This window comes from Sitophilus oryzae, unplaced genomic scaffold (genome assembly GCF_002938485.1).
Source record: "Sitophilus oryzae breed Bouriz unplaced genomic scaffold, Soryzae_2.0 scaffold_172_pilon_pilon, whole genome shotgun sequence".
Taxonomy (NCBI): Eukaryota; Metazoa; Arthropoda; class Insecta; order Coleoptera; family Curculionidae; genus Sitophilus; species Sitophilus oryzae.
This window is the reverse complement of record NW_022146424.1, coordinates 5,715,397-5,739,211: the sequence shown is the minus strand read 5'-3', so window position 1 is coordinate 5,739,211 and position 23,815 is coordinate 5,715,397. Positions and strand designations below refer to the sequence as shown.

The 23,815-nt window shown below is 30.8% G+C and overlaps 1 protein-coding gene across 2 annotated transcripts in view; it reads right to left on the bottom strand.

Moving 5' to 3' along the window:
* The window catches only part of LOC115881594 (serine proteinase stubble-like), a 41,253-nt gene that overhangs the window by 16,003 nt on the left and 1,435 nt on the right, over positions 1-23,815 (bottom strand). For both annotated transcript variants that reach the window (XM_030899137.1, XM_030899138.1), the window contains exons 2-3: positions 10,317-10,731; positions 125-299 (exon numbers count right to left, since the gene is read on the bottom strand). In XM_030899137.1, coding sequence (XP_030754997.1) covers positions 125-299; positions 10,317-10,568 — 427 coding nt within the window. In that variant the 5' untranslated portion in view covers positions 10,569-10,731. The remainder of the gene's footprint in view (positions 1-124; positions 300-10,316; positions 10,732-23,815) is intronic.

The window sequence follows — 23,815 nt, the reverse complement described above, 5'->3', positions numbered from 1 at the left end:
AATATTGTGATCGTTTTTATTATTATTTACTTGTTAAAGTATAATAAAAAAAACTGTAAGTTTACCCTGACAATAATTAAGCATTTTATGCATTTACATTTTTTTTACATTTTTTTAAACTTACTTGGTATTCTAGGTCCACTACATATGAGGTTTCCATTAACTGCAATTTTAGTAACTTTAGGTGGGATTCCTTGCCACTGAGGAAAATATACCCTGTAGAAGATTGGCTTCCTATTGAAAATATCTGATATGACTTTCTCTCTTGATTCTGCTAATACTATTTTGCCATTGTATCCCTGGAAAAGCAGTAAAATAGAAAAATATAGAATAACGTAAAATAATCAATACAATAAAATTAATTGAAACCACAGCTTATTCACTACCAGCTGGTCTCTTCCCTTCAACTGTCGCGTCTGTCTATCGAGCCAGGGAAGAATCATAGATAAACTTTTAGATTGCCCTCTCTGATGTTATTTTAAAATTTCTATTTCAACTCATAAAAGCAAAAGAGTATAACATTTTTTCAATTGCCTTTAACTTCCTCTTTAAGTAAAGTCAGTCCATCGGTGCAACGAACCAGGGAAGAATATCGTCAGACGACATCCAAACAATGACAGAAATTACAACTTGCCTGTCAATTAAAATGACAGACAACAACTTTCACTGTCAGGTATTCTCTAATTAGACAAACTTTATACATAGCTAAATAAATTCAGAGCTAATTTGTCCTAAATTTCCAAATACTTGTATGGAAACATAGAAACCCTAACCAAGTTGGAAGTGTGTAGATCGTTTAAGCCGAATATTGAAAATATTTTGTAAGTGTTTTAAAATAGTGGCAATGTAATTTAAAAAAAATATCGTGAAAATGACCACTCAAATCCTGTATATTCTTAATTAAGTGTTGTCATCTCACCCTGTATACGTTTTCAAGAATTATTCATAGTCAATTTCAATTGGTAAATGTTCTTGTTCAATTATAAATTGGAATTCGCTTCATCAAATAAAAAAAAATAATATCATTAGAACCTGTCAATACAAAGTTTATAAGCAGAATACCTGTTTGCTTATTAATAATTTGACGCAGGATTTTTTTCTTTAACTTTTCACGCTCGGGTACCAGCGTTATGAATTAATTTGCCATTATATATTATTTATTAATTTAACTTCCTATTTCTTTGAATGTATCAGTTCATTCAATAAACTCGGCCTATCTTCTGGTTGGCAAATGTATCTCACTAATTTGTAGGTAAAAATTTTTATCCGACATATTTTTGATTAATTGTTAATCTATAATAATTCAGGTTATATTGGCGTAGTAAATGTAAAAAAAATATATTTAAAAAAAATATTAAAAAAATGAGGAAATTGATAAGGTCAAACTCTAAAAATAACGCATTAAGAACATATAATATCCCACATTAATTAAAACGAATATTAAGAAAAAAATTGTGACTGCCAACCCTAGTTGTAAATTGCAACTTCCTGTATATCTATACTAATATTTCTCGTTATACTATGATAAACAGTACCTACAGTTCATACCAAATAAACTCTTAGTCACGTGATTAAGCTTGACCGGTATAGCGTTGCCCACTTTTACATATTTTCTTTTAATCAAAATATTTTAGGAACCAAAAAAAATAATTAGAAATATATAAACAATTATTATTTACATAAAAAAACTCACCTTCTTAACAGTACTTAAGGGACATAAAGGGCTATACACTACCGATTTCCCGTTCAAAATATTCTAATAAAATTGCGATGAGTTTTGTACGGCTATTAAGTTATTTTGTACACTTCGCACTAAAAAAGGTCCTAAAAATGACAATGTTCGACTACAAGGTCTGCTACTTCGCCTAGGAGATGCAAGACCTTGTCGTTGGTGGGGAAGCTCCTGGTCAGGTGCTGGGGGAATCCCCTCTAGCACTTGGCTTGGTCTAAGAAGCATCTCACTCATCGTCTTGTCCCTGACTGTAGTGACGTGGCCAGGGAATTGCACCAAGACATATAACGATACCGGGCGGGGCTACGGACAGCCATCCCCATTTCCCCACAGCATCGGTGAAGCTGTGGGGAAACCCTCTAGCGACACTGGGAACAGTAACAATGAAAGTTCCAAGGGCCAAAACCCAAAGAGAACTACAGGAGAGGTGGCTGACACTTGCGTGAGACCATCCTCCGCAAGTGGCATACAAGCTACCACCTCCTCCAAGGGTCGGGAGCCTACCTCCTACCTCTAAACCCAAGAGGCGACACAAGCTACCGTTTCGTCTACACCGCCTGGGTCGTAGCTCCTCGACTGTGAGGGACACGGGTCTCCGTAGGAAGTCCTGGGACTGTATGATGAGCGCGACGCGAACAGAATCCTTTCCGATCCGATAACTATAAATGAAGAGAGTTAATACCACCTCACGTAAAGGAAATAACACCTGGCCTTATTAACGTCCATGCACGCTATTCGGTTTAGCGATATCTCTCTATTACGCTGTTTATTGTTATTTTACGCGAGTTTATTTTTGCGCACAGGAAATTTTACTCGTTTGCACATCGTCATAAAAAACAATTTTCGTACCACGAATTAGGAATAAGATTTTTATCTGTATACATATAGTATACCTAATCTGTGCTTAAAGTATCACAACACTATTTATTTAAACCAAAAACTCGTAATACAAAACTAAAATGTCAAAATGAATGACAATGTCAGGAAATAAAAATAAATTCGGCAACTTGACATTTTCTACAGCAGAGCTGCCAGCTGAATCCTCAGCCCGAAATTTAAATTTCAGTTAGTCAGTACGGCGCCGAATATGTCCATGGTTGGCAACAATGAATTTAAAAATCGCGCCCTCGATTACGTATTGATATGAAATATATACAGTGTGAGTTTCCTACGATGTTCTCTACGGGTATCTTAAAAACTACTGGAGATAGAGAGTCGGTTAAATGGGGAAAGAATTGCAGTTTTGTGAGGTCATAAATATGCGCCTTTCAGATGTTTGAAAAAGTTCATGGCTTCAGTCAAGAAAGATAAGAATTGGTTATAATTCAGTAATTTTTTGAAAAAGGCATACTATAGCTTATATCGCTGAAAAGCTTAAAAAATTGCGTTTTTTATGAAGTCATGGCCAACTATGGTTTCCATTTAAAAAAACATATGTTTGTGTCATATGTCAAAAGTGGCAGGCTTTAGAAAAAATCGGAGAACACAGACTCATTAGGGATGTGATTCCCTACAACTTTTATCTGAAAACTTTTTGTCTAAAATTGATTATAATGGAATTAGGGACACTTTTTAAAATAGCCAAAATTTGTTTTTTTCTAGTAAGCCATGAAGTTTTTCAAAAATCTGAAAGGCGCATATTTACGACCCCACAAAACTGCAATTCTTTCCCCATTTAACCGACTCTCTATCTCCAGTAGTTTCCGAGATACCCATAGAGAACACAGGAAACTCACCCTGTATAGAAATCTACGGAACTGTTATAAGATACAAAGGGTGTCGAAAAATACAACATTTTAAGATTCGTCCTGTATTTGGGAAACTAAGAAGGCAAGGTTAAATATGTGTGTAGCATCTGTTTCATAAAAATGTACAGTGATGTGAAAACCGCATCTTTATAGCTTTACTCATAAAAGCGAAGCCCTGCAAAACATACGACACCCTGTACAATATCCTAAACTTTAAACAACTTTTTTAACTTTTTAAACAATACCATGAATAATTCCCTATGAACACCACCCGTCCTGAATCCTTGTCCAATCAAAGAGTACCGTTTAACAGACTTATAATCAAATTGACCGGACGTTCTAAAAAACCGGACCCAAAGTTTAAAAAAAATATACCGTCGTACTAGCAATTAGAGAAAAGCAAACAAACCTTACTTACATAACTCCAAAGAACCCGTTGGACAATGGCACGTTAAAAAAAAGACGCAGTTTATTTTGTAAAGATGGGCTCCATTTGAGCGAGACCATCAACCGTGCTTCATTTGGAAAAACCGCCTGTTAGACGTTTTCACTTGGCATATTTAATAAAGCATGGTCTTATTGTTCGCGGTGTAGTCTACCGATAAAAAAATTCTTACATTCATGAGATGAGCATATGGGAATCTCGGCACCGTATGGGTAGGACTGATTGATTTTATTCATAACCCGGAAAAAACATAATGAGTTTAAAAAAAATGTGTGTGCACTATGTGCGCATATTTGAACTGAAACTTCTTACTAACAGCTATTAAATTGAAGGAATTGAAGTATACAGGGAGGTCCGAACTGTATTCCGGAAACTTCGGCAGCATATTCTGTAGATAAAAATAAGTAAAAAAGTTCGTATAAATGTATGTCCTAAAATGCTTAGTTTCGGAGATACAGAGTGTAGAAGTTTCATTTTTATTTCGATTTTTTCCAAATAATTTCTGAAGTAACGTCAGTTTGTGGATGAAAATTGGTATCTACGGGTTTCTTGACATGATAAATTTGATTTTGATGTCAATATGACTCCTACTAGTAGAGGGCGCCACCTACATGTTTTTTAATTGGTTTGAAGAGTAATAACTTTTCGTCCGTACTTGTATAAAACTACTGAGTAAAAAAATATACATTTACGACGTTTTTACGCGAAAAAAGTCTCTTGGTAAAAATCGCTAGGAGTAATGGTTTTCGAGATATCTGGAATGAAAATTATCAATACCTGTCATTATTGATATAAATTAAACATGTTGACTAAATAGTTATTAGACTGAAATCATAAATTTGAAATGTTTTTGTGCCAAAAGTTCAACAGGAACTGTTTTATCATCATTTATCGCAGAAAAATTTCACAAATTTATTATTTTCAGTGAAATAACTATCTACTTAACGTGTTTATTATTCGTCAATAATGACATGTATTGACTATTTTCATTCTAAATATCTTGAGAACGGTTGCTCGTAGCAATTTTTACAAAAATATATTTTTTAGGTAAAAAGTCACAGAGATGTATATTTTTTCGCTCGGTAGTTTTATACAGGTACGAACAAAAAGTTATTACGCTTCAAAACAGTTAAAACACATGTCATATTGACATCACAATCAAATTTCTCATGCCAAAAAACTACCAGACGTTAATTTTCATCCAAATATTGGCGTTACTTCAGAAATTATTTAGAAAAAATCAAAATAAAAATGGAACTTCTACACCCTGTATCTCTGAAACTAAGCATTTTAGGACATACATTTATACGGCACCATCAGTCTATCGCGCACAGCTCCTTTGAGAACCGTTCTCGAGTAGCCCAGGCTTAAAGATCTGGAATTTGAAATTCGTGAATGGAGGACAGTAATTCAGAAGCTACAAACCTATCGATGAAAATATGCATAAAAATTTACATTTGTATTTTCCGGAATACAGTTCGGACCACCCTGTATATATTTATTTATGAACGGTTTTTCTAAACTTCAAAAAAATTAGAGTTAATATAAAACCGCATACTATTCTAGCTTTATATCTTATAATGTTTTTTTTTAATTTTTATTAAAAAACAATAATTCGGCTAGATAGCCTGGCAGCTGTGGCCATGAAAAACTACTATAAAATACTACTACATCTATATCTCTGACTACTACTAACTGCTACTAACCAACAATTTATTTTGTGTGGTCTATGGTCTGTTTTTGTTTTGGTTTGGTTTGGAACAAAACATTTATTGTTCATTATTCATGTTGGGGATTTATTTCAAATTAATGTTAATCGTTAGGAAAACTCATAGAATATGTATTTCTTTTGCATAATCCAAATTGTCACTCTAAATGTATTTTATATAATCAAATTGTCACTCTAAATCGCTGTCTTTTTTAGACAGATGTCACTTGTCTTGTCATTATTCAATTCGTTATTCGAACTCTCAGAACGTTGTTAACAAAAGTTTCATCTTAAAATAAAATTTTAATAAATCACAATTGTTTATCTCCATCATTATACCGGATTAATAATACACAAATTACAGTTCAGTTACAAACAATTCATTATTTATAGTGGTTTACAGTAATTTTATTAAATTATACGAATATTCTCATTGATTATTGGTTTGAAATAAATGTGACAATGTCTTCCAATGAAAATGCGAGTTACTAACTCTAAATTCTAATTCTGAACTTGCAAATGAGCTAGATGCTTTACCTAGACCGTTATTCAGTAGCTACAAACCTATCCATTAAAATATGCATGAAAATTGACTTCCTAGCACACAAGGTTGGTACAATATCAAGTTTATTATAGTGATTTTCTTAGCCGCGTATGGCAGATCGTTATCCAGTATTACCAAAAGCTTATTTTTCATCGGGGTAGATTATCACGAGATAGCGAGGTTAAATTGTTTTACAAAGGGGTAGATCTACCCCGCATAGGGTAACCGTGGCTTACTGGCGTTATCACTTTTCCCCTCGCTATTTCGCACATGGTTCGCATGTCACGGCTGTCTCGCGGACGCTATTTAAAGCCGAGTGTAACGGCCTTGAATTTTTACTCCCAACGCGCGTAAATAATAGTGATGGGATCACTCGAGCGAAATTTCGCTCGGGTACTCGATTATTGAAATAACCGACATCGCTCGATTATAAACGAGCAATGCTAGTGACGAGTATCAAGCGACTAAAGCAAGCGATCCTAGAATAAAATAAATTGAAATCCGATTTTAATGTGACATACTCGATAAAAAGCCGAGCGAATTTTCTACATACATTGCAGGTAGCAAATTACTAAAAATACGACGCCGTATATACAGGGTGCTACAAATTCGAGGTACGAGCATTGGCATCTCGGTAACCGCAATAGATACGAACATGGTTAAATTAGGTCAAAGTTGCGCTTTGGGATGATCACCAAGATGCCATTAAAAAAGTTTGGAAAATTTCAAGGATTACTGAGTTTTTTGGAAAAAACGGATTTTTCTGAAAATCAATTTTATTTTTTCCTGTCGTTATTTTTTAGAAAATCGAAAAACTAATTGCATATTCTCATAGCCACTTTATCAGGGCTATCTGATAGTATTTTTAGATTTTCAAATTAGCTTATAATTTGTGAGATACAGAGACCAACTTAATTTTTTTAAATACGGACCTGCATTTTTTATTTCATGTTTTGAAATACCTCGGTCTCCTGAGTACAATGATATGCCACACTTGATACTTTTTTTTTGTTTTGGGTAAAACAATAAAAAAAACTATTTAATTGTTATTTAAAATAATTTCAAATCCGACTCTGGTTTTTTAATTTATTTAATCTGATTATATTCAGCACAATAATATTAATCAGTGCTAATTAACATTGAATAAAGAAAATCAATAAAAATTGTTTTGGATATTTGAAATCAATACATTTCAACATTAAGACTACAAAAACAATTAGCGAGTAATAAAAAACAATTAAAGAGTACAAAATGCATTCGGAAGTATAAGAAAATCTGTTCAAAGAGCTATAAATAAGATTGAACGAAAAATAAATTTGTGCATTATGGAGGGTGGTAACCCTTTCGAACATGCAGAGCATTAGAAACTAGTTTGTAGAAGTTCATTTATTTATATAACTACGATTAATATTATACATAATATTAGATCGTACACTGGGATTTCAAATTCACAATAAAAAAAAGTTAAAATAATAGATATCTTTAAATTACTGACCTGGATATTAATTATTTGAATCTTTCAATTGGCGTCATTTTCATTATTCAATGTTAATTGGCACTGATCAATATTGTTGTGCTGAATATAACCAGATTAAATAAATTAAAAAACCAGAGTCGGACTTGGAATTATTTTAAATAACAATTAAATAATGTTTTTAAGGTATCCCAAAAAAATGTCAAGTGTGGCATATCATTGTACTCAGGAGACCGAAGTCTTTCAAAACTTGAAATAAAAAATGCAGGTCCATATTTAAAAAAATTAAGTTGGCCTCTGTATCTCACAAATTATCAGCTAATTTGAAAATCTAAAAATACCACCAGATAGCCCTAATAAAGTGGTAATGAGAATGTGCAACTAGTTTTTTGATTTTTTAAAAAGTAACGACAGGAAAAAATAAAATTGATTTTCAAAAAAATCCGTTTTTTCCAAAAAACTCAGCAATTCTTGAAATTTTTAAAACTTTTTTGATGGCAACTTGCATGTTCACCAAGGAGCAACTTTGCCCCAATTTAACTATCTTCGTATCTATTATGGTTTCCGAGATACCAATGCTCGTACCTCGAATTTGTAGCACCCTGTATATTTATCCGTTGTGGATCTGAGAGACAAAATTTTACGACCTACATCGACAATGCTTTGAAATAAACTAAATCAAGCGATCAAGCGAATCGCTCGCCGCTTGCTACTTGCCATTCATCACCGAAAGATTATGTGCCATAGAATAACTAACTGAAAGAAATGAAAACTCCTATGTTAAAGCCTGGAAACACGCGCTCGACGCGATCCAAGCGGGCTACTGGCAGAACTAAAAGTTCGCGCCATATTTTTAAATGGATCTTTACTGCCAGTTCATAAGTTTTTTACTTATATTTGGTAATTTCAATCTAGATTATGAACTTATTTGTAACAAAACATTTTACAAAATAAAAATAATGTATTTTGATACAAATAAATTAATAATCTAGGTTGAAATTATCCCTGAAATTAGAATAAAACACGAAAAATTTGTAACTTGATTATTTTATTATAACATTGTTAATAAAATTACATATAACACATTCAACACTATACAAGTATATATAAAAGTTATCAGAATTTATACAATCAGTTATAAGTAATTATAAAAAAGGTTATAAATTATAAATAAATAATTCATTATATAAAAGACATATAGTTACCGTGAATATAATTTGGTATAACTTTAATCTCAACTTTAATGACCTATTCAAATAGAAACATCTTACAATTCACATTATATAATACACAAAGCCAAGGGACAAAATTGTTATTAAATCTATTCTCGATGACTCGAAGCATTTTTTTTTCAAATAAAACAGGACATATAGGGCTTATAAATAATACAAGGGTATAGAAAATATATAAATAAGTAAATACAAATATATTTTCAACCTAATGATTAATGATTATACTCGTTTAAATAAATAAATGATCTTTTTAAAATTACTTGTTTGTCTTTGCAAATTTGTATATTTAATATTTATCTAAAAGCGTACACTTACATAAATTACTGCACAACCTTTAAAATTAAGCTTTTAATATGTTATACAAATTCTTGATTCGATATAAATACACTTAAATAAAACTTTAAAATTAATGATCTTCCAAATTTCTGAGACAGCCATTTTGTTGAAAGAATTTGTTTTGATTATGAGAAATTTCATAAAAATTATCACAGGGATTAATTAATCTTATATATTAAACTACTTGGCTTTTAAATTTCACAATCCTATCGTCCAAAATACTCTAAATTCGCAAAAATCCGTAAAATATTCCCATAAAAACAAATCACAATTCACTTCCACTTCACAGAAACTGACAGACATTGCCAAATATGGAATGACGTTTATTTTTCAATTTATTTTACTGATCAACTGATCTGGGTCACTTAGAAATTAAATTTTTATTAAATTATTTAATTATAATTGTTTCTTGGCGAAAGCAACTTCATATCAATGTTTATTCATAGGGTAACAAAGCACATCACTGTTAAATTATCAACATTTTATATAAATATTTATATTTTTCAACTACTCCAACTACTCCAATTACTCCACAGAGAATCAAACGAATTGTTAATTAAACTATACTCTGTGGATGACTTGATAAAATCATGATGAAATTAAAGTCCCTAGATGAATATCTAGGGACTTTAGATGAAATTTCTACGCAGCGCCATCTATCCCTCTACTGGCAGAAACTCCGCCGTGTTTCCAAAATTCAAATGGCAGTTTCATCCGCCTGTTATGTGCCCTGCGCACATAACTTATTGCTTGGCCTTAATGAGATCTTACAACAAGCGACGGGTGAAAAACCGTATTTTTAAATACGAGTGATATTTCGCTCGAACGATCACTCGGTTATTGCAATCGCTTGAAACTCGAGTACTCGATTAATAAAATTAATCGGTTTTTCTCATCACTAGTAAAGAAGTTTTACTTCAAAAATGATTTGTGATGTGTGAAAAAGAAATAGCACGTTCTATTCGGAGTAAAAATGACTTTTTGTGTCTCGCCTGTAATATCGTTATCAGGAGGAAAAATAATTTTTACTCCTAATAAAACAATATATCTACAATTATTACTAAAACAATAGATTGCAAAAATGTTGTGTTACTTACATGCACACTATTTCCTACTGATAATTCCACATCCAGTTGAATTACCGATCCGCTATGGTCTGCAGGTTCTACCCTTATAACACCAACTAGTTCACCACTATTGTCAGTTTGGTACTGGAATATTCCTGGACATGGACTGCTACTGGACATAGGCCTGTTGTCAACATTACCCGAATATTTGTACATTAGAAAACCGCACAAGCATTCGGACGTTAAAAACACTAATATAAGTACTATCACAGATGGCGTCATTATTTATAATTTGTTTCTATCAATTCACTAAGGAAAATTGTCTTTAAGGCACACAATTAATACACGTCAAGTTCACTGTGGGATTTTCTGTTTACTGGCATTAGTTAAATTATTTTTAAGAAAATTTCCTTTTTGCACCAGTCCATCGAAGGTTTTTGAAAATCTGAAAATAAAATAAAACAAATGTCAGTACATTTACTAAAATCTCTAGAATGGGGAATTGCATACATAGGCAGAGAGAGAAAAAGAAATTATAGTAAGCTGAATAGGCATTTAAAGCTAATGGGATTGAAAGACAAAGCTATGTGCAGGTTCAGTTAATCTGAAGAAGAAACAACAGATGTTCATAGTTGTTCTATGAACAGGAAATATTCGAACTTTTTCTATATTTTGTAGGTCTGCTTTGGAAAAAAATCCCCAATTTTTCTTTCTTAAAAATTATGCGATGTGGCGTTTTCTTAAAATACACAAAAAAATGAGTAAATAATACAGGGTTGTTCACCACATTCGACACGGAATATTGTAGCTAAACTATTAGATTTTTACAAATTGTAAGTTTTGGGTTCGTTGAAGGACTATTAGAGCTACAATTTAAAAATATTTTTACAAGATACAGACTGTCCCAAATAAATAAAAAATACCAAAGTGTATTTTTTTAAATGGAACACTCTGTATATTATTACATTTTTAGTTTCTACGATTAAAATAAAGGTAAATTTGATTAAGGTCTATTACACTTAAACCTTACCGTTTTTGAAATATTTTCAATTTTGTGAAATTGCAGTATAAATTTTAAGGCTTCTCCGAGAAGTTTTTAATACTAAATATTTACTGAAGTTTATTTATTGATCAGTTCGTGTGTTGCAATAATAAAAATTTTACTACCTTATACAGAGTGTTTAAATATTTATTTTAAATAATTATTAGCTTTAAACGGCAATAACTTGTTTAATTTAAATAGAACACCCTGTATATTTTATAAGAATCAGATGCACAATTTAATTATCTATCAAATTGTATTATACCATTTTTTACCTATCTCTTCAAGTTTCCGTAGAAAATGCATTTTCTTGTAATTTAGAACTCATTTATCAATATACCCATGGAATACTGACATTTTAGATTATTTTTAAAGATGTATCAAAATGTTAAAGAGTACAGATACTAATATTGTCGATATAGTTCGTTTATTTCATTAAAAAATAAAAAAAACTATTTAAATATTTGTTAAAGAGGACCAATTAATATGATTCGAGTATTCAAACTACATTAATTGACTGTTTGCGTTGATTAATAATAATTGCTCCAGATACTAAAAAACTAACACCTTAAAAATGATATTTCATTTTTTGACAAATGCTTATTTATAACAACAGAAACGTTCATTTTCATAACTTATTATTATATTGATTTCTGATTCAAATCCACATTTATTTAGAATAATTTATTAACGAACACAATTAAGTATGTAATCAATTAGAATTTGGTCGGAAATACTGGTGGTATATTTAATTAATGGTATACTCTTTTATAAAGATTTAAATAGTTTTCTTTTTGCATACAAATTGGCTAGTAATATTATCGTTTTAGTAAAAATGATAATATTACTAGCCTGTACATTTTGTACATTTGTTGTTTTAAAAACAATCTAAAATGTCAATATTCCATGGGTGATAAATGAGGTCTGAATTATTAGAAAATGCTTTTTCTACGAAAACTTGAAGGGATAGGTAAAAAGTGGTATATTACAATTTGATAGACAATTAAATTGTGCATCTGATTCTCATAAAATAAACAGGGTGTTCCATTTAAATTAAACAAGTTATTGCCGTTTAAAACTAGTAATTTTTTAAAATAATTTTTTAGACACTCTGTATAAGGTAGTATAATTTTTATTATTGCAACACAATAACTGATCAATAAATAAACTTCAGTAAATATTTAGTATTAAAAACTTTGATACCCTCGGAGAAATGAAGCCTTAAAATTTATTCTGCAATTTCACAAAATTGAAAATATTTCATAAACGGTAAGGTTTAAGTGTAATAAACCTTAATCAAATTTACCTTTATTTTAATCGTAGAAACTAAAAATGCAATAATATACAGGGTGTTCCATTTAAAAAAATACAACTTTGATATTTTTTATTTATTTGGGATCCTCTGTATCTTGTAAAAATATTTTTAAATTGTAGCTCTAATAGTCCTTCAACGAACCCGAAACTTACAATTTGTAAAAATCTAATCGTTTAGCTATAATACTCCGTGTCGTATGTGGTGAACAACCCTGTATAGCAGGACCATTTTACGAAAAAAAAAATCAATCGTTGGTGAAGTTAAAAAAATGTTTCTACTATAATTTATGTAGCAGTGGGGGTGCTTTTCACCCTTTTCGTATTTTTTCTTTTTTTGTGAAAGTCAAATATTAAAAACATAGACACCCCAAATCTCATCCAAATCAGAATATCGGTTCTTAAAATGTGTTTTTATAAGTTTGATGCCTTATTCTAATGGACAAAAGAAGCAATTTTGTATGGAGGTAAATTTTGTCCAATAACATTATTTTGATTCCAAAAAATCGTAGTAGTTCTATGTCCACGGAATATTCTTCACTCTGTATATCTGTACTTTGTTGAATCTCTTTTAGTTTCTTGGAACACCCTGTTGGCAGTTATAATTAACAATTTCAATGTAACAGAAAATGGAAAATTTTAATTTTATAATAACCATGTTTATAATATCTTTTCAATCATTTTTTTATATACCTATACAACTGTACTGATTATTATTATTATTATTGGTAAATATTAAATCAAAAACAACTAGTGACAAAGGAACACCTAGATTTCTCATTAAATTCTGTACAGAATAATGAATATCATTTCCGTTTCAACAAAGAGATTATTAAAATTAGCAGATTCTTCGGAAAATCCTAAAAAAACACGAACCATGGCACATTTATGAATTTGATATACCTACTATGTTAAATTATGCACAGAATATTAAAAATTTAACTGAAAATGAAAATAAACAAACAGAATTATTATTTTTTTAATGCATCAGTCCCAGAGGATTTCCTGAAAAATTATAGAGGGTGTAAATATCAAAATATAAAAAATATTGTGTGTATGTGTGTGTGCACTATGTGCGCATATTTAAAGTAAAACTTCTGCTGTTTTAATATAAATAATGTTATTTCCAATTTATTTCGGTAATCTGTACATACATTTTCTGTTTCCTAAGTAGCCTCACCACTTTTTTTTCTCGCTTGCTCGTGCGTCAAGGCATGGTCAAGGTCATGCCGTGTCAAGGCCGTAACACAGCACGGCCTTGAATTTTTACTCCCATGGCGCGTAAACAAGTTTCACTTCAAAAAGGGGTTGCTTTTTATAAGCTTTTATTTAACTTGCTTTGTATGTAGTATCCTTTATGTATGTTTGTTCGGGGCAAATCTTGTAAGCTAAATTAGAACCACTTCCTTTTATTGTAGGAAATTGAAATTTGGCATGTAGGTTCAGTCCCGGTGACAATACATTTTTTTGCAAAGCATGACCCGAATTTTTGACAGCTGTCAAAATGGCAATCAAAATGGCGGCATTTTTGAGGTTTTTGATTTTTTGAAATTCTATTTATGAATGGATTGGGCTGAAATTATATATATAGGTATATTGTGGGTATATTATTTTATTTTAAGTCTATGGGGTATATACATATGAAAAAAAATATATGGGCGGCCATCTTGAAAAAATGACAGTTTAATGACATGTCAAAATTTCAAAGTCAACCGATTTTGATAAAAATCGAAATATAGGATGGCCATGGGCTAAAATGAAAGAAAAAAAATTGAGCCGTCAAATTTGACAGCTGTCAAAAAAATTTCATTCTCCGATTTTGATAAAAATCGATATATAGGATGGCCATGGGCTAAAATGAAAGAAAAAAATTTGAGCTGTCAAATTTGACAGCTGTCAAAAAATTTCAAAGTTGTCCGATTTTGATAAAAATCGATATATAGGATGGCCATGGGTTAAAATGAAAGAAAAAAAAATTGAGCCGTCAAATTTGACAGCTGCCAAAAAAATTTCAAAGTTCTTCGATTTTGATAAAAATCGATATATTGGATGCCCCCTATCCCATAGTCGGTTTTCATATTATTTGTCTCACATCTGAACTGTAAAATTTGACAGCTGTCCTTTTTTAAGCTCTCCTTTTTTAATAAAAATCGATATACATATTATTAAGATGCCCATAGGAAGGTATTAAAGAAAAAAATTGAGTTTAAGTGTGTTGCACTGAGAAACCAGCATAACTAAAAAGTAGAAAATCAATTTTAGAAAAAAAACTTTTTTAAGAACAAGCTTTTATTTAAATACACTAAAAGTAAAAAAATAAACTTTTTCCTTAAAACTTTTATTATGAACTTATAACGTCATTACACAATTTTAAATATTATATGAAAGCTTGTCGCGAGATTTCTCTACATCGATAACAAGTAAATTAACTAAAACCTATGTCTACCTTGTCTCATTTTGAAAGTTTGTGTTATGATAGACCACTAGACCAGAAATTACAAGATAAAGTTGTCGTACCAGATTTTTATGAGTGCAACTCAAATCTCGCGACAAACTTTTATATAATATTTAAAATTGTGTAATGACGTTATAAGTTCATAATAAAAGTTTTAAAGAAAAAGATTATTTTTTTCCTTTTAGTGTATTTAAATAAAAGCTTGTTCTTAAAAAAGTTTTTTTTCTAAAATTTATTAAAATAAGAGATGTTGTTCCTATCAGATTTTTCAATTTGATGGATCCTCACATCTTTTAAAGATATTTGCTTATACAAAAATTATTGACATAAATTATTTGAAAACACAGAAAAAATAGATTGGTTCCCAAAATTGAAGGAAAGGAATATTTATTTTTAATTTTCAATGCGAAATAACTCGGTTATTTTGGGTTATCAGTTATCACCCTGTACATACATACTTTATTTTTTAGGAGTTGTTTTGTTGGAATTAATTCAGAAGATTCCATTGACTGGAATTTACAGTTACAAAAAAAATACACAAATATTCTCGTTCAGCTTTTGTTCAAGAAATATATTGTATTGAGTGGATTCATTGTTTTAAGGATCACACACAATATGAAAGGTAAATTCTTGTAGCGACACAGATTTCATTGTTAAGTATGACAGGCACTTTGCTAAATAAATATGATTTCAGATGCTTTAAGATAATTATTGTATATTAATTAACTTTCCCTTTGCATTGTTGATTTTGGCGAAGAAATATTGCCAAGCCTTATAATAGTGGGCCAACTTATAATACTACCCAAAAAGATTTTATTTTCTGTAAAATAAAACTCTCAAGACGGAAATAACAACACAAAAAAGCAAAAGTTTTATGATTAAAAAACACCTACAACAAAAGTATAAAATTTAACTGCATATTAAAATAATTATCCAATACCAAAGGATAACATAGAGAGTTCTTAAGAAACGTGTTGAAGTTTTACGATTTTATGAACTTGCAAACTTTATGCAGGGTGTCCCAGAAATAAGTGCAAATATTTTAACTGGTAGTATAGTTCAACCCCAGAAACACGCCTATGAGGTTTTTTTCGCGAAGAAAAATTTTGAAAATTCGGAATTTTTCGAAAATTTTTTGGAATTTTTTTTACTTTTTATTTAAAATACATAAATTCTTCATAATATGGCAACATAAGTAGTAGATTAAATTTACAAGAAAGAAAATCCAGAAAAGATCCAGTGGTTCTCAAAATTTAAGCAAAAAATCATTTTTTTTTGGAAATTTTCAAAGTAAAATAACTCCGTTATTTTGGACTTATTTGAAAAACGATAAAGAGAAAATATGTTTCTTTTATCGAGATCTACCACCCCTTAAAATATTTGCACTTATTTCTGGGACACCCTGTATAATATCAATAATTTGGTTAAAAGAAGCAGCTTTTTTGGAGCTTTGTAAGGTTGTCTAGTCCGTTTAACTTTTAGTAAGAAATTAAGAATGTCATAAACTTATTTTTAAAATTTATAGGTATCTTTGTCTCACTCAGTATCAACCGAAGTATACTTGGTCTTGCAACTGAAATAACTGAATATATTATACTCCATATAAAACTTTTGTACAGTTCATTTCAAATAAACTTTTAGTCACGTGATTAAGCTTGACCGGCACAGTGCTGCCCACTTTTACATATTTTCTTTTAATCAAAATATTTTAGGATAAACAGTTATTATTTACATCAACAAAACTCACCTCAACAGCATTTAAGGGTCATAAAGGGTCAATACTACCGCTTTCCCGTTCAAAATATTCTAATAAAGTTGCGATGACTTTTTTACGGCCATTAAGCTCTTCTTATACACTTCGCACTAAAAGAGGTTCTAAAAAGAACAATGTTCGACTGCAAGGTCTGCTTGTAAACATTTTTAAGCTTACAGTATCACAAAACTATTTTATTTAAACCAAAGACTCGCTATATAAAGCTAACAAGTGTCAAAACAAATGACAATGTCAGAAAATAAATAAAGAAATGTGGCAACTTGACATTTTTTACAGCACCACCTGAATCCACATCCACAGTGTCCCCTCTCTTTCCTTGTCTAAGCCGGCGCCGAATTTATGTTCATGGCTGGCAACAATGAATTTAAAAATCGCGCCCTCGATTACGTAACTGAGTAAGTTTAATTGATATCAAATATAGGTATTTTGGTAATTATAAATAAACTTTTTGCTAATAATAAAAACTATGATTTGCGAGATGGCATGAAAAGTAATGTGGGTACAGTTTCTTTTAGTAAGGATATTCCCCGAGTCAAATTGTTAAATGTTCCGATCACAATATGACAAAAAAAAACATTAAAAATTATTGATTTGCGCTAAATATTTTGACCTTTATAATGTAAATGCAGGATCTAGAGCTTAGATCATTCTTTTTAAACATGTAAAACTGTTTTACGGCTTTTTGTATCCCCTTTTATTCCTTTCTACTGTTCAATCTTTAGTCATCTCTCTCAAGGTCCGGCAATGTCAAATTCGTCATTAAGTCTAAATCAGATGAACATTTTATTTGTCTAGGTATGTCGCATATCGTTGGTAAATATCCGTTTGATGTAGGTGTTACAAATTTATCGAATGCCATTTTATGCAAATTGTATTTAATTTTTGTTTATGTCACCATTGACTTTTGACTATAAATAAAACATTATATATGTACAGGGTGGGTCAAATTCGACGCTTTTAAATGAAAACACCCTTTTCTATGGGAGATAGACAAAAACTAATATCGGTGTCTGGAGCTCAATTTTTGTCAAAAACATGATGGTGAAAACCGCATATCGATATCTGTTACCGTTTCGGAGTTACGGGGTGTTTTTCAAAAATATGCATTTTTAACAAATCGCTGTAACTTTTTTGCTATAGAAATGTTTGTATTTTTATGAAAATATTTCCAAAGCATTTAATGGTTTAAGTATAATTTTTTAAAATTAATAATTTAAGAATTATCAACAGAAAATTTGATTTTTTATATGGGACACCCTGTATATTTTTAATTTATTGAAAAGAAATTAAAATTACCTTTCCAAAAATATAACACACTTGATATTTTGCTGGATTCCTCTTCGACATATAGAGTATATAAAAATTCTCCCGCTTTAAATAAGTAGGCTTTGAACGGCACCGGCTGTAATGCAAAAAAATTCTAGCTGTGAGCATCAATTAAAACGAAAATAATATTTGCTATGAGAGATGCAGAATTTTATAACAATTTAAAATATATTTAACCAACATCAACACATTTAAACTACATCTATTAACAATAAAAATAAATAGCAAACCAAGACATGAAATTTTGCTACAGGTGTTCGACATATCGACCGTCTTCTGTTATGGACAGACGGGGCAGTTTTTGAACATTTCTCGCGGTATTCATTAACTCAATGGGGTTGAAAGATACCCTTTTATAACTGCTAAGTATTTTAAGGAACCTTTATTCTTCCGCAAATATATCCATAGGATTAGATCCATGGGCACTAAGTCAGGCGGCCTCGACGGCCAACGGCTGGATCTTGGTAACTAAATATAACTAATAATAAATAATATACTAAATAATAAAACTAATATACTTAATATAACTTCAGCGTTCAGAGGCGGTGCGTCGCGTCGTCTTGCTGGAAAAATATCGTCCCATTGCTGCCAAAAGTCACTAACTTACCTTTTTATTACTTCCGAGAAAAATGCGTCTAAAGATGAATTGCATTGCATAAAGATGTTATAGTTAGTAACTATTCGGTATTAAAATAAAACATAAATAGCCAGAAATCGTAGTTAATGACTTTTGCAATCGATTCTCCGCTTCAAAATATAGTTAGTGATTGAATTTGGTTGTTCGGAGAAATGTTAGTGATTTTTGGCAGCAATAGGACGATATGTTTTCGAGTTCCATTATAAGGGCATATCATCAATAAGGGGTCCAAAGCCTACTAGTTAAAAGTGGCGAACTTTTAAAAATTCTGTATATCGAAGGGGATTATAACAAAATATCAAGTGTGCTATATTTTTGGAAAGGTAATTTTAAATTCTTTTCAGTTAATTAAAAATATAGAGGGTGTCCCAAATAAAAAATCAATTTTTCTGTTGATAACTCTTAAATTATTAATTTTAAAAAAATTATACTTAAACCATTAAATTCTACGTAAAAAGGTGCTTTGGAAATGTTTGCATAGAAATACAAAATTTTACATAGCAAAAAAGTTACAGCGATTTGTTAAAAATGCACATTTTTGAAAAACACCCCGTAACTCCGAAACAGTAACAGATATTGATGTGCGGTTTTCACCATCATGTTTTTTATGAAAATTGAGCTCCAGACACCGATATTAGTTTTCGTCTATCTCCTATAGAAAAGGTTGTTTCCATTTAAAAGCGTCGAATTTGACCCACCCTGTACATAGTGTTAAAATTTACATTTAAAATTAGTATTTAAAATTGATTAAAAAAAGAGACTATTTGTGTGTATTCTAAAATTAATGAGATACATAGTTCTAATTGGAGTTAACGCTAAATGTCATATAAAAATTAAGTAAAATATGATGTTCTAAAATGTTTTCATCCAAGGTAATAATTATTCTATATAATAATTCCGGGTTCAACGATTACATTTCCATATGTAGATATAGTATGTAATAATTTGTATACAACATTTACATACCTACTTTAATACGGAGTGTTTTCAAACAATGCGAAGCAGACTTGGCATGATTTAAATCAAGTGATTTTTTTAATTTTAATCATGTGATTTAAATAAAAAAAAAATATTAAAACTTTATAATAAATCAAAAAATATTTCTATAACAGATATAACAGATAATAAATCGAAAAATAATTGTAAATGTTATAAAACTATATAAAAATATCTATTCATCAATTTAAATGTTGGACCGATTTTTGAAGTAATTTCGTGTGAATCCATAAGGCCGCTAAACGCAGGGATTTATTTTAAAATTTATGTATAAATGACAAAAAAAAAGGCTGTTAGAATACATATCATTCGCAAAGTCTAGTGCAGAACTAGGTTATTCTGATATTGAGACTATATCTTCATTCCGGAGAATCTATAATCGTTGTCAGAAAAAATGTGTTGTTTTATTTTTTTTTTGAAACGGTTGTATGTTTCATACTACATTAGTATGTAGATAATACAAGGATAATACATACTAATTTATTCATTCTCAACTTAAGACTATTTCCGAACAATAGTCTATATTGTTTTATTAGGAGTAAAAATTATACTTTTTTTAACGATGCTGTACCTTTGAAGAACCATCGTAAAGCTATTCCGACGTTACAGGGAGGCACAAAAAGTACATTTTTACTCCGAATAGAACATAAAATACATATATTTTTTTTAAACATTAAATTTTTTTTTTTTTCAAACATTGCAAATAATATGAACAGTAATCGAGCAACAATTTGTACACTCGTTGAATTTGACACTTATTATCAGTTTAATAATATATTTTTGTACTTTTGTGCTAAGGCGTTAGGCGTTAAAATGACAAAAGTTAATATTTTTGAGACGTTTGAAAAAAAAATCCTTTTGATTTGAGGCGAGCAACTTTTTTTGAGGAATATATTGGTGACCGATGTGGAAAAATGGCACGCGCCGTAGAATTGTTAATGTTATCGGTATCGGGGAGAGTTATAAATATTTAGCCATTTAGGATAGGACTTTAATTGGAAATAAGTCCTAGTCATTTTGAAATCCGATTTAAATATTGTTTTGAATTAAAATAAAAAAAATCTGATTTTTTTATTTTTTTTTTAAATCATGATTTTTTCCAACCCTGATGCGAAGTAAATAGCAATGTAAAGCAAATTAGATTAGCTTGCATTTCTTTCATTCTTTATTATTATTATTATATGTAATGGTGAATTAATATCTTTTATTTTTTCACTTCATTTTTATGTTGACGAAAGACACGGAAAACAGATGACCAAATCTATTTTTCCAAGGCTCCTATTGATTAAAAATTAGTGTTTTAAACACAACCATGGCACTCTAGATTGAAATTTAAAACACGATTTTTTTAAACAAGAATTTGAAAAGTTGCCATGTGATATGTCATTCTAATCAGAGTGTCATTTTCTATCGAATCAAGTATAAAAATACCGAAGGTGCCATTTAAAATTGAAAAGTTGTAGTCATTTCCGGTGGAACAGGAAGTGACCGAAAACAATTGAATATGTCAATCAATCCTAATTTATGTCTTATACTAACATACCAAATCTCGTTTTTTTATTTGAATAAATAAAAAAGTTATAGGGGTGAGATACTTTTGAGACGCACCCGGTATTACCAGTAAAAATATTTTTTGCACTTATTTAGGATTCACCTGTATAGGCACTACTGTTTGTTAAGCTACGAAATACTTTAAAATAAATCGTATTCATACGATTGTTGAACCACCCTGTATATTTATAATAATAATAGCTTCCGTATACAGCTAGGGACAGGCAAACTCTGCGGGTTGGATTTTAACGTGTAAGACAGTGATGTAGACAGCTTAATAGCAAATCAAATGTATTAAAAAAAGAAAAAAGTTGGGTGGGTATGGGTGGGTACATTTCTTCTGAGCAGTATTACCGGATTTTGCATCAACATTTAAAACCGCATAAGTAGACGTTTCAAAAAAATGTTGCATCAGGGTTGGATCTGGATTTTCGACAATTATTTACTCATTTTACTACAACTGTAATAGATTAAATTTAGCTTAGATATATTATCTTCATTTCAGTAGTATACATGAAAGTTTTTAACATAGTTTATTTTATTCTAAATTATTTAAGGCTAAGATAATAAAATTTATACCGGATCGACAAGAGAAAGTCTTCGGCATCAGGGCCGCGTTAAGGTGATTTGGTACCCTAGGCACCATTTATTTTGCCGCCCCCTTCAACTAATAAAAAATCAAGTAAATTTTGTTATTTCAAAAATGACGCCCCCTATCAGCCTGCCAGGCCGCCCTAGGCAGCTGCCTATCTTGCCTAATGGATAAAGCGGCACTGGTCTTGGGTCAGCATTAACCGAGGGAGGGGTAAACCGCTGGTGTATTTTGGTGTACAAGATGTTGACATTACTTGGTATTAGTGGTATTAATCGTGTTATTAGTTGGCATTTTTCCATTATACGTGGTATTAGTGTACAGAAATTTGTCAGCGGCTTACCCCTCGGCATTTACCTACATGTGTAGAAGTGAATCGCTATGGCGATGTTGTAAATCGGAGAGAAAAAAAATCCAAAGTTTCATGCGCTTGGGAATGCGTTCTGAATGAAGCTTTATAGTAGACAAATTTTATGTAGTATGTAATAATAATGTATTAGCTCCCGTATATAGCGTTTAACGCCAGTGCCAGTAGCAAGGTACAGCTTGCCATGCCAAAGCCGTTCGGTATACAAGGAAGGTAATGTGGCTAAAGCACTACGCTTCAACCGCTTATTATTACCTCAGGATTGTGAATCTCAAGTACTCATTTAAGGCTGAGTCGACATAGGTACCCGAACTATTTTATTTTAATAAAAATAGTCGGCTGATGAAATGCCGGCTGAAGGATGCCACCCTGTATATTTACTGAAGTTAAATAGACAAGATAATTACGGTACGTATAATGGGTCTCGTTTTTGCTAATGATGCCGCAATAAATGTTTCAATAATATTAAATTATTTTACGATCATTCTTCAATTGGTATTTACAATGAGTCCCGGACCCCTGCAATTGTATTATTTATTATACTAGTCAATTTAATTTATGATCATATTATTGGTACTTTAATACTAGGCGTTCAATACTTAGGTTTTAAGTCTTATTGCTTTGCTGTTCTTAATAAGGTTTATTCAACGAAAAAATACATATGACAGTGACAGCTGTGTCTGTCATTTTAATTGGCAGGTAAATCGTATTTCCTGTCATTTTTTAGATGTTTTTAGATCTATTGTGTCCCCCTTTTTTTGAGTTATAACTCATCGTACAGTCTCAGGACTTTGACAAAAGCCAGTATCTGAGACGGTTTTACACAGGCATTTATTAAGCATTTATTTAAACTTTAGACTCATTGTTATAAGGTCTTATTTTATTTTTCATAATATAATCATCTCTACAGGCGCCACATAAAATTAGATGATCATTGAATATATTATAATTTTTCGAATAAATTAACTTCTACAGGATATTTTTCAGAAGCCATATCATTAAAGATGCATATATTCAGATTATTTTCATTTATTTTGCCATTCTTTTTGCATTCCTAAGACATGCCAGATTATCAAAAATAAGCTAAAATTATGTTTATAATTTATGGAAGTCCGTGAAGATGGTGATCTATTATCTATAAATAACATTACAACGTAGTAGAACGTACTGTACATTTTTTACTGTCTAATAACACAGAATTGAAACTGTCTAATAAAACACGCCTAATAACGACATTTCACCTAATACACTAGTACAAACGTTACGTTGAGACATTCTGGCCCTCCTGATCTTCATTCTATCTACTATCTGTGTAGAATTGCTTTTAGACACTACTCCAATATCCTCTAAAACAACATTTGCGATTACAGCGGCAGCGTGATCTGAAACTCCAGGTGGACAAGTTTCAAATTTATTAAGGAACCGGAAAACAATAATTTAAGTGCTTTAGTTTGGATAACATTATTGGGTTATATTTT